The sequence below is a fragment of the Dermacentor silvarum genome, chromosome 9 (genome assembly GCF_013339745.2).
Source record: "Dermacentor silvarum isolate Dsil-2018 chromosome 9, BIME_Dsil_1.4, whole genome shotgun sequence".
Taxonomy (NCBI): domain Eukaryota; kingdom Metazoa; phylum Arthropoda; class Arachnida; order Ixodida; family Ixodidae; genus Dermacentor; species Dermacentor silvarum.
The window spans coordinates 161632982-161651468 of record NC_051162.1 but is presented as its reverse complement, the minus strand read 5'-3'; the positions used below and the strand labels follow the sequence as shown (position 1 = coordinate 161651468).

General features: G+C 44.7%; 1 protein-coding gene across 2 annotated transcripts in view; it reads right to left on the bottom strand.

The window, feature by feature from the left end:
• Nucleotides 1–1189: 1189 nt before the first annotated feature.
• Nucleotides 1190–18487, bottom strand: part of LOC125940196 (b(0,+)-type amino acid transporter 1-like) — a 44651-nt gene continuing 27353 nt past the window's right edge. The window contains exons 6-8 of one of the 2 annotated variants that reach the window (XM_049656005.1): nt 5070–5195; nt 4110–4206; nt 1190–2001 (exon numbers count right to left, since the gene is read on the bottom strand). In XM_049656005.1, coding sequence (XP_049511962.1) covers nt 1239–2001; nt 4110–4206; nt 5070–5195 — 986 coding nt within the window. In that variant the 3' untranslated portion in view covers nt 1190–1238. The remainder of the gene's footprint in view (nt 2002–4109; nt 4207–5069; nt 5196–18487) is intronic. The other variant, XM_049656004.1, reaches the window with a different exon arrangement.

Below are 18487 nucleotides of genomic sequence, written 5' to 3'. Positions count from 1 at the left end.
GAAAGATAAGAAGAAATGTCAACACTAAGGTATTTATAACTGTCAACAGATGGTAATTGAATATTATTGAGGGAGTAAGTACATGGATGAGTAGTAGTGTGGCGGGCAACTCGCATGCTTTTACATGAGCCATTGATTGCACCATTCAAATACCCTATGTAGATCGTGTTGCAGATTGACAGAATCCGCATGGTTAGTAATTTTCTGTTAAACTACACAGTCGTCTGCAAACAGTTGGACAGTTGAGGAAGAATTGCTACGATTCATGAAATCGACTGGCCTCAGTTATCGATCGCAAACGTGAAGTGTTGGGACAATCACGCGTGTTCACACTGAGAGTACATTCTTTCCTCCCTCTCCTCTTTCTTTTCTTCCATCAAGCCCCTTCCCCGTGTAGAGTAGCAAACCGGACGCGCGTCTGGGCGACCTCTCTGCCTTTCCTTTCTTCGTCTCCTCCTCCTCTTATATAATAGTAACGTAATGACGTTCGTCAAATCGGAAATAATATGATCGTTTATGGATATTTCATATGTTGCCAAAGATGACATCAAGTTTAATGAGCACATGCCTGTTTGACCAATCCACTAAAATATTATTGGAGGGAGCAAAACACAAACAGCGCAGACATTGTGTCAGCTTCATAGCTACGTTGTAGCAGAAAACTTTACTGGAACACGTTCAGCAAAGACGAAAATCACTGAGACTACACGAGCACATTGCTTTATTGCTTGAAATTTAATATTTTATCTTCTCTGCTCTTGTAAATAAAACAGACCACTTGTCAGAAGAAGATAGTACTAGGAGGTCAACATTCAAAGCCTGATTTCTTTCCTTAAACTAGGATTTCGTGTGTAGCAGAAACGCGTCCTTATCAAGATCTTAGATTTATACGACGACCTGCTCTTTAACACATCAAAGCGGAATTTTTCATTTCTGCTGCCAAGAAACATTATGTATCTAGTATCAGAAGCGAATTGGGTACTATCATTACCATCACCGTGCTCCTAATAGCAATGGAACACTTTAGCGACCTTCAGTGTCTCACTAGTTAGCGAGACCAATGTCCACCCCTCGCAAAGAAATTTCTAAAGTAAGTGAACACTTTTCAGTTATAAAGAAGAATATTTTATTCTATTGCTCGTCTCCTATCATGCACGATGGTTGTGGCAGGAATTCCTTCATTCATTTATCGCTTTCGATGGCGCCTGACTCTCACAGTAACTTAAGAGCCCCAAGTTTCAATATATGCAGCTGTCGCGACATGGCACGGAAAGGAAAAGTTTCTGTAGAAACATCGACAAGCGTGAAGTGCCTGGCATTGCATATCCACCGACCCGGAATACTAAGTACGCGACGCTCCCAGCAAACAGTACCAAGATCACTATGACGAGCATGTAAAGGTCCGTAGCTTTCCAGACGTTCACAACCACACTCGCAAAATTTACAGCGAAGTTAACAAATACGAAGAAGTACGGCACTTTCACTGGTCTCGGCACATCCCTCATTGTGCGACGAAGCCTCAGAAGGGTGAACGTTGTCAGAAGGTTGAAGACGACACCCAACAACATTACACTGTTCACTACAGACTCTAGAGAGCCAATGACGGTGAAGGCGGCGGTAAATGCCCCTCGAACTACTAGAGAGATAACGGGAACTGACGACTTCATGGAAACGAGACGCAGGACGGATGGCAGGTGGCCTCTCCTAGCGGCTGCGAAGCCAAGCCTGCTTTGGCTGAAGAATCCTGCCGATAGCGTTCCGAACGTGCTCAGTGACGCTAACAGGAGTATGATGGCGGCTCCGGCCGAACCCCAGCTTCTCTCGGCAAATGTTAGGGCTGTGGTTTCAGAGGATGCGATGGCAATGGGTTCGAGAACGACGAAGTAAGCGACATTGGTTGCGATGAACAACAGCATGACCATGACGGAGCCTAGGATCAGGGCTCGAGGAATGACCTGAGACGGATTTCGTATTTCTTCACCGAGGTTGCAGATGCTGTACCTGCGCATACAACAGAGAAAGATCAAATAGGGGTTTAAGAAACGTGTGGTATTGTCTCATCGCGGATTCAACAAAAGATCAACTACTATGGATGAAACGATTACGATTTTTGCCCAGAAAGACAGAATTGCTATTTTTTTGTACACACGTTTATGTCCCTATTCTGTAGTGGGCCTAACTTATTTTTGTTGTTGTTGAAAAAATGCTGTCTCATAGTTGTCATATTGACTCGATAAACGGTGTTAAAGTGTATGTGTCGTGTTCTCTCATGAAAGATGCAAACTTGTCTTTCGGCTTTAGTCTTCACTAAATGCTGTATTACACAGTGATCCCAGCAACGCCGGCCCTCTAGAGCTTGTAAAGTTATGAAAGCGTCGACACAGCTTAAAATTTCACTGTACTGATCTGTGCAGTAGTGGCTCATACATTTGGAATAAATTTGTAAACACATATACAACCCTACTGGACCAGTCCTGGTACACTGCTTTGCAGTCTAGTAATTTCTCCCTGTACAAATATTAAGCTGAAGTAAAAGAAATCATTTTATGGTGACCAATTTTAGATGACTGTGCGAAAATAGACCAAACACATATCAAACAGTGAAAGGGATTATTTTTCAGCCATAATATGAAACGAAGAAGAAATCAGTCTTCATAATGCATACTTTCTATAGACTTCTTACTCATAAACGTCAACGTTTAATTTCACAATTTCTAGTTACTAATTTTGTTGTAAATTATGTTTTTTCAAAATATTATTGCAAGGATATTTTTAACCATTGCATCGCCCAATTCATGGCCGATCCCTCTCAGTGGACTGAGCTCTTTCACTATAAAATTAACCAGGAAACATTAAGCACCCAACAAAACACATTCACTCAACTCGTAGGAGAGGTACAGATTGAGTAAAACTGATCTGCCATATTTATGGGTACGTCAAATATGCATAGAGGACTCGTCATATATATGTCATATGAGACTCGCCAAATACAAATATACGCATAGTCCTCAGCAATGCAGAAACAAATGGTAATTTGTACTTCCGTATCTTCCCTCAGAAACACGTAAATTCATAAAGAAAACAGGTTTATCTTTTCTCTACACCTGAATTACAGTATCTATTTGAAGAGACCGTACTTTTGATAAAGTGCAAGTAAAACAGACGCTCATATGCGTTACTTTTGTGGGCAGATTGTTACCGCTATCGCAAAACACATTGTGTAAGTTGGAGGCGTTATGAAAGCTGTCGTGATTTCGTTCGCGGTCTTTGAAGACAAGGTCCTTTTTTGGAGGCTTCAAATGTGTTTGAAAGACTTCGAATCTGGGTAAATATCTGGCGTCATGGTAAAAAAATAGCCCTTCCCGTCTCCAGAATCTCCTAGCTACGAATAAAAACTACCAAAATGTAGGTCTCAACGTGACGATATGCGATAATTAATCAGGGAGTAGGTGAAATAATGGCATAGGAGTAATTAGCACCAGTATAGTAAAAAATAACCGCGTTCCACCATAAACTACACAACATTCGGAATCAGCCTACCATGGCCGTTGGTAAAGAAAACGCGTGTAAACCAAAGTCGACGTGCAAGAATACATCGACGCACATCATGCGAATAAAAAAGCTAATGAAAGAACTCGACCTGAAGAAAGAAAATATTGAGTCCAGAAAAAAATAAGGCCTCACAAATGAGCGAAACAAATAAAGCAAACAATGCAAACATATCATGCAATTCTGCCACATTGCATCATCTATTTTCCGTGCATATAAAGCGATATTACGAGGACATTCTGCCCCATAGCGAGATCAATTCAAACTACCAGTTTCAAAAGCCGATTTTTTGGCGACAGCCATATTGACATAGGATAACAGAGCCTAAACACTGTAAAACTTTGCATATATTTGCCTAATAAACAAATATATGTGATGATTAAGACATTATTTCACTGCATAAGTTCCCCCCAGTTCTATGTCCCCTGTTTTCGCCAAAGTGAAGAGCTCCCTACAATATCACACTAGAGCTCGCCATACGAAGCATCATGACCTCCATGAGTATTGCTCTTCAAAAAAATCACTCATTCAGATCTACTTCTAATCAGAAAGCAACAGACCCTCCGTCCATGGTCATGAAGGCCGCGAAGTAGGCTGCAGTAAGGCCACTGGCAGAGACATTACCACCAAAGAAGGGCCCTCTCAGGTGATTGGTTCCTTTAAAAAAAGATTCTGCATGTAAATCTCAAGCTGTAGCCTTTATATATTCACAGGAGCTACCACCCTGAAAAATGAAAGCGATATGTTGATAACTATTTCCTGGAAAACAGTCACTTCTTGGGAGAATGACTCGGCTCCTTCAAAACATGTATCTGAATGAACTGCTTGGCTCCTAATAACCCAGAGTCCCTCTTCTAGAGGACCTACCTTTATCAAATCGAAATCAAATCGTTAAGGTTAACGTTCAAAAGCAATAAGCAGGGTAAATGAAGTGTCGTTACAGTGGAAGCTCCGGATCAATTGCGCACATTTGGGGTTGCTAACGTGCACGTAAAGTTGCTAAATACCGTTTTTGCAATCAATCATCATCGAAATGCTGCCATTGCCGCCACAAATCAAGGCTACATCCTCGTTTTCAGCAACCCAATGTCATAGCCACAGAACAACTCTGTCGAATATTGGCCCTATCAGCAAATCATTTGAAACAGCATCAAGCAAACTTAACTTTATTTGCCCGTTCTATACCTCTATAAGATGAGGTTGCGTAACTTCAAAGCTGCCATTGACAAACAAAATGAAGTTTTTCGCAGTTAGAGCTTTAAAGAAAGTGTCGGCAATATTGTGTTTCTGGCGCTTCCAATGGATTGCCTAACACAGTCCTTAGTAGTCGTCACTAAATACCGAAGTTTGCCAACTTGTTTCTAATGTTGAGATAATTAAGAAGGCAGTTGTTTCAAACAGTTATCACTTCTCGGAGCAATACATTCTGTCTGCTCCCCTTGCTTAGATGACCGTAAATGAAAGCCACTACTCGATCAAAACGCTTTTATTTATTGAAATGCTGAGCACGTTACACTTACCATTTGCGGCGGCCACAATTCCTGTGCCAATGATACAAACCAGCATCAGGATTTTGGTTACGGCAAGAATGTTCTGCAACTTCGTGGACACGCCGATTGAGATGGCATTGAGAACAGTTGCCAACGCTGCGATGGAACAAGCACTGCTGTTATCGGCTTGATGCATTTTGGCCCGATAGATGCGAACCAACCAACATACATCAAAGCCTATCATTATTAGTTTCCCTAATCAACTTCGAGCAAAGGATAACATGGCGTAGCAGCCAACCTCTGTTCGGCCTGTAGGTATGGCTTCTTATGTCAACCCTAGCCACTTAGAGTACTCGCTCAACTGTGGCCACGGAGCTGTTTTATGCAATTGGCTCCCATAAAGCTTTTCCTCGTGAGTCTGTCTTCCTCAAGTGCTGTCTTAAATTTTTCTCAAATCTTTCCTGTGCAATATTTGTTGGACACACGTTTATTCCCCCATTCTGTAGTGGGCCTACATTGTTTTTGTTGTTGAAATGCTGTCTAATAGTTGTCATATTCACTCAAAAAACGTTTTTAAAGTGTATGTGTCGTGCTCTCTCATGAAATATACAAACTTGTCTTTAGGCTTTAGTGTTTATCTAATGCTGTATTACACAGTGATCCCTGCTACGCCGGCGCTATAAATCTTGTAAAGTTATGAAAGCATAGACACAGTTTAAAATTTGGTTGAGCTTATCTGTGTAGTAGTGGCTCATATATTTGCATCAAAGTTGTAACGTTTTAAACAACCCTTCTGTACCAGTTCTGGTGCACTGCTTTGCATTCCAGTAATTTATCCCTGTGCCAATTTTAGATGACTGTGCAAAAATAGACCAAACACAACCTAATCAGTGGAAGGGATTATTTTTCATGCATAATATGAACTGACGACGAAAGCCGTCTCCAGACTGCATACTTTCTATATGCTTCTTACACATACTGCTTCAACTGAATATGAGGTTGACAAACTTGTGCTGCAATTCTTGTGAATCACAGGACTGTACTGCTCTCTTCCTGTAATCTGTCGTTCGAAGCGTTCCGCATCTTTTTCCGCTTCATTTCTCTCCTTCTTTCCTGTTTCCTTTTAATATCTCATCCCTTTAAGCTGGCGGGCATGGTTTCCCTTTTCGAAGACAATTGCCAGCCCGCTTGTCTTGCTCGTTTCGTGGTGTTTGTGTGACTTTACATTATCATTCAGAGTAATATTACACTTACAAAGGCAGCACAAAAAATATTTTATCATCTATAACTTCCTTTTTCCACTTTTTCCTAGAAAAAAAACCTTTATGCTGCAGAGCAGAAGTACTCAGCCAAAAGAAATCGAGAAATGACTCAGGGGATTTTTGTGCAGAACACGAAATTTGCAACACTGTTTTCAAGGCCGCCTCTGCCACTTATTGGTACAAATGTCACAAAATCCTCCTGTCAGTGATATTGAAGCTCGGGCTAGTTTCTCGGAAAGTAAGACAGGCCTCCATTTTGATGTCACTCTTCTCAGGCCATTGCACTATTTGGCTCGCCAGTTTGTTTTTCGCATCTGTTTGTTTCCTCAAAACTTTGTTACAAAGAACATGTACCACACTGATGTCGATACTGAAACGACTCACTAGAGAAACTCGCTGCTACCAGCACAGTAACTGCGTACGGTGCCTCGCATGTCGGGTAGACAAGCCGCAATGCATAACTGGTGAACGTGAGCGCGTGCAGAGCAGCACACAGAGAGTCCCCCAGAACGATCCGAGTCCAGGAGTACATGAAGACTACGTAGTCACCCGGCCTGCCTAGCGTGCAGCAGGCCGCGCATATGTACGCGTACTCGCCGCCAGATGTCGGCAGCAATGCCCCCAGCTCTGCCATACAGAAGGCATCTGCGGGAAGCATTAAGTACTATGTATGCACGATGGAACATAGCATCCTTTTCAGTCCACAGCATAATACAGCACTGGATTGATCATTCGGTCGTTTAAAAAAAAGCCGGCAGATCCTACGCCCTATGGGAATTGATGTTATGCGAAGCAGTGTGAGGGGAGCCTCCATGTTAACGAAACGACCTTGAGAACACCGATCGTAGACGACTTTTTCATGACCTACATGACGTGCATCTCATGACATTCACGTCATGATTCCTCAGGAGTCCCTTTAGCTACACCTAATAGTCCTTAAGGCTGAAAGCCTTAGTCATGCTCAAGACTGTCACTTCGACCATCAACCTTAGTACCCACGTCAGAACCCATTTCGGTGGTTTCTGAGTGTTAATGTTTTTTCGCTGAGCCATTGTCATTTTTGCTGGGTCATGCTCATTACTATGTCTTCTAGCATCATCTTCACTTAGTGCCCTCGTCAGAACCCATTTCAGTGGTTTCTGAGTGTTGATCTTTTTTCGCTGAGTCGTTGTCATTTTTGTGGAGTCATGCTCATGACTATGACTTCTAGTATCACCCTTTACTGTTGATTGCACTTAGTCCCCACGTGCGAACCCATTTCAGTGGTTTTTTTAGCGTTAATGTTTTTTCGCTGGGTCATTGTCAATTTCCGCGGCTGTTTCATGACCTGCATGACACGCATGTCTTGACAATCATGTCATGGCCTATCATTTATGGTCGTCATACACTGTTGTCATACTATGCCAATTTTGGTACCTACCAAGTTAACAGAACGACCACGAGGCTACCAAGACGTAGGCAGCTATTTCATGACCTACATGACACACCGTCATGATATTCATCTCATGACCTATCATTTGTTTGTCATACACTCTTGTCATAGTATGCCAATTTTGGTAAATATCAAGTTAACGATACGACCATGAGAGCAACAATGCGTAGGCGGCCAGATAGATAGATAGATAGATAGATAGATAGATAGATAGATAGATAGATAGATAGATAGATAGATAGATAGATAGATAGATAGATAGATAGATAGATAGATAGATAGATAGATAGATACTGTCAAAGTGGCAAATGTTCGCCAAGAAATGCTTCACATTTAAAATTACAGACAGACAATGAACTGTAATAAAGGTCCGGAGGAGTACAACGCAGCGGGCCGCTCCCATGTGCATGGGGACGGGGAGGCCGAGACTCACCGCCGCGTCGTGAGCCCTCTGGACAGCCCTTAGCTGGTGCAGTAGATCGGGGCTCCCTAGCTCGGAGCTCCACTCTTCCTCGGTGAGGCCACGTAATGAGGGACACCACCAGAGCATGTGCTCTAAAGTGCTACGTTCGCCACATTCGGGGCAGTCCTGTTCAAAAGTGTTCGTGTGAGATCTGAGAGTGGATAGACTAGGATATGACATGGTCTGCAACATTCGGAGCGAGGCTGCCTGCGGCCTGGAGAGTTTCTCGCGCGAAATCACATGGTCCTGATTATGAGGCAAGAGAACAATAACATTTCTTTCTTTGCTTCTCTTAGGTATTTTGCTACGTCAGTGCTTCGTTAATTATCAATGCTCCCATGTTGGTGTATTCGTATATTAGCCTGCTCACAGATAATGGCCATGAATCCAGCGCCGAGCCACATGAGGAGACTGGCACCAGTGGATCCAGAGTTTCTGAAGACCAAGCTTGGTGACACGAATATGCCAGATCCTGTGCGCAAAACAAAATGTCCGGTGCTGGGTGTTGCTTGGAGAAAAATCTGATGAGGTAATGGAAAAAGCTAGTCCTTGACATCGACAATTGGCATTCGTAAAATAAGCATTGGAATTTCAGGAAAATGAGAAATTCGGCTTTTATAATACGTTATGTGAATGGCAAACCTGTTGGAAGCTTCAACATTTGTGTATGGTTAAGCGTCCAGCGTGAATAAACGAGCTTATAGAGCTCATGGAACGTAATCTGTGGGCCATTAAAAATGTTTCGTACCAAGAAATAGGTCGTAATGTTTGTATCCGGGAAACGTTCAGCCTACTAGTAAACTCTCCCCGCAACCCCAAAAATAGTGCACCTTTATCCAAATTAGGCTTTCTGTGCAGATTACACTGTGTTTTGCAAGACATTTGCACATTCCTAAACCAGTTGGTGATGGCAAAATCCTCACCATAGAAATTGTGCCAACGTTTCCCCTTAAGTCTTATAAAGATCCCAGAAGCCATCTATTTTGCAAGCATCATTACAGTCTATAGGACTTACCAATAATGCTGCAAATTACCACTGCGGTGGCGCTGAAGAGCCCCACTTTTCTTTTGAGTGTGGTGGCCGCGACAGTAGTGTCATCAGATGACGTCCCTGATGTGCTCTCATTCAATTCTGATGGACATTGTTTTGTGCGAACGGACCTGCTGTGCCCTATAAAATAGGTGAGACAAGTGTGTTCAGTTTCTCTCTCACCTATCGCTACACGCAAACCAGTGCATAATCACACTAATAACTTCAGATATTATACGATTATGCTCATGAACTAAAATAGCGCTGGTATTATGGGGTGCACTTAGGTATTGTTACGTCTCAAGACCGCAACGCGCATAATTTGGGTGTTGCCTCCGAGGCAGTCCTTTTCATCAGAGCAGTCCACACGGCAACAGTGCCCGTCACCGGCCATGGCAAGCTGAGCGTCACGTATATATATACGAGGGAATCACGGTTACCCGAATGATTCCCCGGTGCTTCGCCCACTCATCATCATTCACTTCGTGGATATGCGGGGATTTTTTCATTGCTCTTACTCCCAGACGTAACCATCCCTGTGGCTGAAAGGATTCCCGGCCTAAGTGCTACCCCGAGTCCCAACAGTATTGTCAATGCAATTTCATTAACAACTTACTTTTTATTGAATCAAGACCAAAATTGAGTAAACATGCCTTTATAATGCTATCCTGCTGCACAGTTTTTTATAATGAAGTAATCCTCATAATACAATATCAAAGTACTTTTCATCATTAAAATACTTCAAAGATCATGAAATATTAACAAAATATTTTAAAGATGTCACGGCAGAGCCTTTAAACTACCGTTTATTGTGAAAATAGCCTGCTGCAACATTACCTTCAACAGACATGAATCCTGGGCACTCTCTGGCCCTTGTAGCGTAAGATCTCTACGCATGGAGGTTCCTGTACTCTCAAGCCAGGCCAGTGACAGAAACCATATCGCCACGCCAAATGGGCGAATAATTTATAGCAGCGAACATGCTACTGTGTGCCCCCGAGACAAGGCTTAGCAAACAGCGAAGCTATAGCAAACACCACACATGGTCCAGCATTGCATTCACGCTGTTTTTCTGGTGTGTTTAATTCTTGTGGTCTACCCATGGCAGTCTTAGAATGAACTGAATGAGTTGCTAAACGGGCCACCCTTTCATATATGAAAGAGTAGTGACGTCACTAACTATATATATATATATATATATATATATATATATATATATATTGTCACGAGTCAACGCGAACAAGAGACAACACGTTGATTGAACAAGACGGCGGAACAGCTTAAGAATCACCAGCACAAAGGAATCTTCTTCGTCTTCGAATTACCCTGTCCCACTATTCAGAGTCAGTTAATGCACATACTGTCATCGTCGTTTAACCGTCTAGATAGAGTACGCGTCATTTGCTCTCTCTCTCTAAAAGAGCATCGCCTCGATGCTAGACAATAAAGTTCGCTTGGTGAAAATTAAAGTCGCTCGCACAGTCACTCGATGACGTAGGGCTTCATGCGCACTACGTGCACAAGTTCAGAACGGTGTTGGCGGCGCCTTGTGCAGTAAGGGCTATCTGGAACGACCTCGTATGTGACGTCACTTAGCCGACGCAGCACTTTATAGGGTCCGAAATATCGCCTCAGCAGCTTCTCAGATAGTCCCCGTTTTCGTATAGGCGTCCAGACCCATACTCTGTCACCGGTTTCGTAAGTTGCAGGCATATGATGGGCATTATAGCGACCTGCATCGTATGCTTTGCTGCTGGTGTATTCGCACGCGTGCGAGCTGCCCGGCTTCTTCTGCACGTTGCGTAAACGCATTGACATCCATGTCAATGTGGTCAGGTTAGTGTGGTAGCACGGCGTCGATCATCGTCCTTACTTCACGTCCGCCTACAAGGCTGAATGGAGTCATCCGTGTAGTTTCTTGTTTAGCCGTGTTATAAGCAAACGTGATATAAGGCAGAATCTCGTCCCAATCGTTGTGCTCTATATTCACGTACATGGAAAGCATGTCTTCGAGTGTTTTGTTCAGGCGCTCTGTTAGTCCGCTTGTTTGTGGATGGTAGACTGTTGTCTTTCGGTGACTTGTGCCACTGAGCATCAGGACGTGATCTAAAAGCGCGGCTGTGAATGCGGTGCCTCGGTCTGTTATGACGATGGTTGGTGGGCCATGTCTCAGCACAACATTCTCTATAAAAAATTGGGCCACCTCTGCTGCTGTGCCTCTCTGGATAGCTTTTGTTTCGGCGTAGCGAGTAAGATAGTCAGTCGCTACAATAACCCAGCGGTTACCACTAGTAGAGGTAGGAAGCGGACCCAAGAGGTCCATTCCGATCTGGGCAAATGGCGTTTGCGGTACTTGAACGGGTTGTAGCAAACCGGCTGGTTTTGTTGGAGGTGACTTGCGCCGCTGACAATCTAGGAAGGTCCGAACATGATGTTTCACGGCAACGGGCAGTCCTGGCCAATAATATTTTTGTCACACTCTGTTCAGTGTCCGCGTATATCCAAGATGCCCAGAAGTGACCTTGTGGCATGCTTCCTGTACTTCACTACGAAGAGCCGTAGGAACGACGAGCAAATAGCTTGATCCGCTCGATGAGAAGTTCATTTTGTATAAGGCTTTGTTCCTTAAGCAAAACGATGATAATCCTCTTGCGAAAGCTTTAGGTGCTGTCCGAGTTCGTCCGTCCAAGAAATTAATCAGGCCAAGCAACTCAGCAAATCAGGCGTCACGTTGTTGTTGTGCAATAGTAGACGTGTCGAGAAGACCGAGGAATGCTGTTTCCTCTTCATCGGTTGAAGGAGCTCACTCAATTGGTGACCGAGACAGGCAGTCAGCGTCGGTATGCCCTTTCCCCGAATTATGCAGGACCGTCATACCAAACTCTTGCAGTCTCAGGCTGCAATCGCCCGGAAGGATCTTTCAGATTTGTGAGCCAGCAAAGCGAATGATGGTCGCTGATAACGTTGAAGTGGCAACCGTACAAATTAGGGCGAAATTTTGTAACCCCCCATACCACGGCGAGACACTCTTTCTCAGTTGTAGAGTAATTTGCTTCTGCGCGTGAGAACGTTCTGCTTGCATAAGCGATCACTCTTTCTGTGTCCTCCTGGCACTGCACAAGTACAGCTACGAGAACAACATTGCTGGCATGAGTGTGAAGCATTGTCGGAGTTTTCTCGTCAAAGTGGGCAAGCACAGGGGGCGTTTGTAACCGGTTCCGCAAATCATGAAATGCAGCTTGCTGTTCGTCGCCCCCTACAAACGCAACGTCATCTTTCGTGAGGCGAGTTAACGGCGACTCAATGCGAGCAAAGTCTTCAATAAACCGCCGAAAATATGCACAGAGGCGGAGAAAGCACCTGACAGCCTTTTTATCTGAAGGAACAGGGAACTCTGCGACAGCGACACTTTTTTTAGGATCCGGGCGGATTCCCGCGTAGCTGACGACATGGCCAAGGAACTCTAGCTCCTGAAAGCAAAAGTGGCATTTCTCAGGCTTTAGGTTGAGGCCGGCGGACCGTATAGACTGCAGAACTGCTTCGAGCCGTTCGAGGTGCTCTTTAAACGTTGCGGAAAACACTATGACGTCGTCGAGATAGACTAAGCAGGTTTTCCACTTTATCCCCGAAAGCACGGTATCCATAAGCCGTTGAAAAGTAGCAGGTGCAGAGCACAAGCCGAAAGGCAAGACTTTAAATTCGTATAGTCCATCTGGCGTGACAAAAGCAGTTTTCTCACGGTCTCTCGGGTCTACTTAAATTTGCCAATACCCGCTTTTTAAGTCCATTGAAGAGAAATAACGAGCGTTTCGAAGCCTATCAAGTGAACCGTCTATGCGGGGAAGCGGATACACGTCTTTTTTTGTCACCTGATTTAGCTTTTGATATTCCACACAAAAACGCAGGCTGCCGTCCTTCTTCTTTATCAAAACTACAGGTGATGCTCAGGGGCTCTTGGAAGGCTGAATCAAATCGTCTTCAAGCATTTGGTTTATCTGCTGCTGTATCGCTTCGCGTTCTTTTGGGGCCACGGGTTTTGGTGAATCAGTCTCGCTTCGTCCTTTGTGATTATGCGGTGCTTGGTTAGGGCCGTTCGACCGACTCTTGACGTCGTCGCAAGGCAGTCGTGGAACTCGGCCAGTAGCGCAAGTCCTTCTCGCTCGCGTTGCGGTAGTGTTTACATCACGGTGTAAGAATAAGGAGAGGTGCTGACACTCTCCCCCCAACGCGCGCGGAAGCGCCGCTCGCTCGCGTCCAGATTATGTTCGGCTTGGTTGCAGCTGGTTCGGCGCCGTCGTAGAGGGCGCTGCGCTATGCGGTCCCAGCCTCGGCGGCAAGGCGCGTGCTGCCGCTGCTTCGTCTTCCTGCTTGCATGTGCGGTTGCGCTGTTTTGAAGCACGATTTTTCTTCGCGTTCGTTTCATGAGCTTGTGCTTGGGTATTCTCGCCAGGGGCCCTCGACGAAGGTGGCAGCGGCCTTCTGAGGGGCGTTTGAAATGGCTAGAAAGTGCTTCGTTCCGAACTGCAATTCTGGATACCGGACTTGTGCGGGGCGTGTGCCATTATTCAAAGCGCCGTCCGACAGCGGTCGTCTAGAGCAGTGGCGTCGTGCAAATCTGAGGGCAGACTAACGCGCCTACCGACCATGTCTGCACAGCCATTTTTCAGAGGATACGATATCGATGGCATATTGTCACGACGTCGAAAGCTCGAGGGACAAACGAAACGCATTTGTCGGCAGAGGCAGTAACAAGAACGGACGGTTTTAAAATAGCGCGCGCTAGTCACTGCTGCTTCTTCTTCTTGCTATGTTTTTCATAAGTGCCGATGTGTCTTATGCCGTCGTCATCACCGCGCTAGACACGTGGCAATATTACGCGGAGCGCTCGATAGAAGGATTCCCATCTTATTTCCAAACTGTCCAAAGAACCTCACACGGTCAAATAAACCTCGAAAGCCGCTGCGGAAGAGAGAACCTCCTGTGTGCCGCAGTAGTTTGTGCAAATTTTGCTGCATGTAAAAGATATATACTGGGTGGTTTACTTTCATGTACCAAGATTGGAAAATATGTAAATGTCACGTATCTGGACAGAACCAAGGTAATGTTGTCTGCCGTCGCTTGGAGATACTCAGATTATTTTTTTATTCCGCTTAATTACATCATTATTTTCATAATTGATTAATCAACTCTTTTAATGCTATAATTGGATAAACAGTATGAACAAGAGAATTGTACAGCAGCGTGGAAAACTCCCAGTATAACTTTCTGTTGCTCAATACGTGATACATAAAAGTATTTTCCGAGCGTGAACGAAACCCGCGAATACAGCAATATTGCCGCGCGACTGGCCGCTCGAGGCACTTTGGGTGTATTCGTGAGCTTCTTTCATGCTCGGAAAAATACTTCTACGTAGCGCGTATTGAGCAATACAAAGCTGTATCGGGAGTCTTTGATGTTGCTCTAGCATTTTCTCATTGACACTTTTAATCTAATTATAATAATTGAGAAGTTGATCAATAAATACGACTAATTATCTAGTTAGGCGAAACGTAAAAAATAACCGAGTATCTCCAAGGGACGGCAACAACATTACTATGGTTCTGTCCAGCTACGTGACATTTGCACATTTTGAAATATTTGTGCACCCTGTAAAATAGTGATGTTTTCTGTGCAGATGTGTGCCTGATTTTCAAATTTGTTCCATCCTGGCTACTGGATTTTTTTTTACAATGCGCGTGCGGTGTATATTACACGCTTGCATGATTTTATACATTTTTCCATTGTGGGAGTGTATGAGACCGCAAGCTTCTGGGATGGTTATCACCTATTAAAATTATCGAGCTGCTTCATGCACAAGTTTTTCCGTATTGTGTCTATGCAAAAAAAAGGTCTATAGGATTATTGTGTGGTGGGTGTAAGTGTATTTGTGGACAGGCTGTAGCATGCATTGTCAAACTCGCTTACATTGGCACATTCTCATATGCACTTTAAGAAAAAAGAAAGTTACCTCTTCCTTTTTAGATCCTGCAAGAGTCACTCAGTCCTCAATGGACGAAAGCCCAATGAATAATATACATGGTCTATGTTAAGTGGAATTGGAATAAAAAAGGCATTTGCTCAGATTTGCATCAGTAAACTGTGGTAGTGATGCTCTAATTCAAGATAGACGCCTGCCTTCGTCCCGCCTAATAAATTCCCATTTGAAAGAGTTTTTACATAGCTGATGTGCATTCTCATCTTATGTTCTAGCCATGAACAGCCACTTTGCTCTAGTGCATTGCATATCGGAAGCTTGCGCCGTTTCATTTCTTAATTTATATCGCGGCCACATTGAATTCGCGCAACGATGATTGAACGGTTTTCTGAGTGTGAATGGAAGCAGCGATAAGCATGAAATACATTTTCTGGTGCAGTCACTATTTTCTTTTGATCGAGGGGTAGCACGTGGGCTAACACATTCATTTTTTTATGCTTGGATAAACGGCTGGACCGGACGAAACAAATTTCGCGCGCGAGGGTAACTTCAGTGGGCTTTGAGTGCTGCCCGATTGATCCGTGTTCACGTCATCCACGCCCTGCACAAGGAACCTTCATGTTAGCGAAGCCTGGTACACTTATCACTTTAATGTGAAATAACGATTTTTTTCGCGCTTTGAGATTTACTCACTCCACTACGAACGAAAATTTTGCGGAGGCAGAGGAATGCCAAGCCGCCGGCACCGCTAAGCTGGGACCGCTGGCCACGGCGCCCTCTATCTGCTCGCAGCAGAGCTACTCGGTGCGCCCGCGCACGGCCGTACAGTCAACCACAAAAGTTTGCGGACCACGCGAGCGCGTGGCCAAGAGCCTCTTCGCGACACTTCCGCTACGTCACCAGCGATCGACAGCAGCGCTACGTTGAAGACGCATCCCTCCTTAAATCTATGGCCTGTCTATTTTCGCACTGTGCGCAAATATTTTCTACCTATCTCTTTCAACGTGACGCGCTCTTTGTTAGCCAGGGCTACTTGCTTATATTTTGAGAGCAGAATATCAGTACAAGTAAACAGACAGCGTATTCTTCGGCTGCTATCAGTTCTATTTTCGCGTAGCCACGCTGTTTTTTTTTCGTGAGTGCGTGAGTGAGCGGTGAGGCAGCCATGGGACACAGATGCTTAGTCAGTAGGCAGAATTTTTCCGTTCCTCCCCCATCGCTAAGTGACAGTAGCGGCCGGGATTTGATCGCCTGCGCCCAGGTTTTGCTGCGCAAAGCCCGAACCACCGCGCTGCTATAGTGGTTACATTTAGAAAAATAAGAAATAATCGGGTGCGATGACTCTTTTTATAACCCTTTGCGACACGGCGTCCTCGTTTGGGGACTCGAACTTCGGAGGCGCGTCCCACGCCACGTGTTTCTTCAAATGACCTAAAACTCAGTGTGCACATTCGTGTCCGCTTCCTGATGGGACAACTAGCGGTCAGATAACTTCATTGTCCTGCGTATTGCTGCAGATGATCACTTTGCTGGAGACACTACCATGTTAGACAATCGTTCGACGTGCCGCGTTCCAAGACCAACGTCAAGAGTATTTTTTTTCTCCGGTCGACACGAATACAACCGAAAAAGCAAGTGTGCATGCGTTTCGGGCCTAATAGTTGATTCTTTTTATGCAAGCATTGAAGCTGACGTATTTCAGAATAATTAGATAATGAGTTATACGCTAATTAATTTTTTTACTGAAACTCGCACAAAACAGCACATTGCTTCGTCTTCTTTCTTGGAATGTAATAGTGAGCGTCTTGAAATGATGCCATGCGCATTTGACGCATTTGCAGACAGTGCATCATAATTCATGTCTGAAGGGGATGAATTTATTCACAAGACAGAAGTGTCATGAAACATAGGTCTCTCAATGATCTAGTAGGAAGTGAAATGTCCGCCGTTTTCTAGCACCTTATTGATGCGTGTGGGCATCGACTCGTACAAAGATTCAGTAATCTCCGGTCGACCGCGCAGGCTTTCCCATTCTTGTGCGATCGCTTGCCACAGCGTATCGGCCGTGCGGCCGCGGTTGGCTCGTGTGGACAGCCGTTTCTTCAACATGCCCCAGACATTTTCTATGGGATTCAAGTCGGCGCCACATGGAGGCCACTCAAGCTGGCAAACAGCATGTTCTTCTAGCAATGACTGGACGATACGTGCTTTATGGATCGGGCTGCGGTCGTGTTGAAAAAAATAGCAGCCGTCGCTGAAGGGACCGTCCAGCGCATACGGAACGAGGTGTCTAGTGATGACGTCGCAGTACCGTGACGCAGTGAAGGGCCCTTCCAGACGCACTAGGGGACCAAGGCCATCTTTGCTGATTGCTCCCCACACGCTCACGGAACACCGTCCACTGGATAGAACACTCTGTGTGTAATTAGGCAGATATCTGCAAGAAATAGCATACAATTGGGTTCCAGCGGCGCGTCTAAAAATGTTGTGATTCCTCTTGCGTATGAACTTTATAATGCTGTTATAGAGTTGCAATAGAAAACGTGCAAACATCATTAGATAGTACTGAAAGACCCACTGGCAGCTTTTAATTAGCTTCAGAGTAAGTAGTACTATGATTATGTAGTACTATGATTATGTAGTAGTACTATGAGTAGTGGTATTATGTTTTCAACATAATACCACTACAGAAAAATCTCGTAATGTCCAAAAGCTCATCTTACGTGAAACATGTTGTGATGCAGAATTAGCTTCGTGAATTAACTGCCAATACACTGTAAACACACCTGCAGTTTAGTGGACGCCAAACCCGCTTCCGTTGGTCCCAGCGCGTGGAAAAAGTTGACTCGTCGCTAAAGATGACATCGCCCCATTTCTCTGTTGTCCAATCTTTCATTGCTGTAGCGAACATGAGTCGTTCTTGTAGCTGGCTGTCTGAGAGGCAGGGCTTCTGTGCTGCTACGAAAGACTGCAGGCCAAGCTCACTCAGCCTTCTTCTTACAGTCTCAGACGATACCGTGAGCGAGAGCGCTTCTCGGATATCCTCTGCACTTTGAAAAGGATCAGCCACGATGGCGGCCGTAATCAGGCAGTCCTCTTCCTCAGTCGTGGCCCTTGGACGCCCACTGCGCTCCATATCTGTGAATCTGTCATCGTCGCGGAAAGCTTAAATAATCCTATTCACGGCAGTCCGGCTCCTGTTGGTTCGGCGGCAGATTTCGCGCTGAGGTATTCCCTCTATAAATAAACGCACAATGTGCCTTCTTTCGTCAAGTGGAACACGCAGC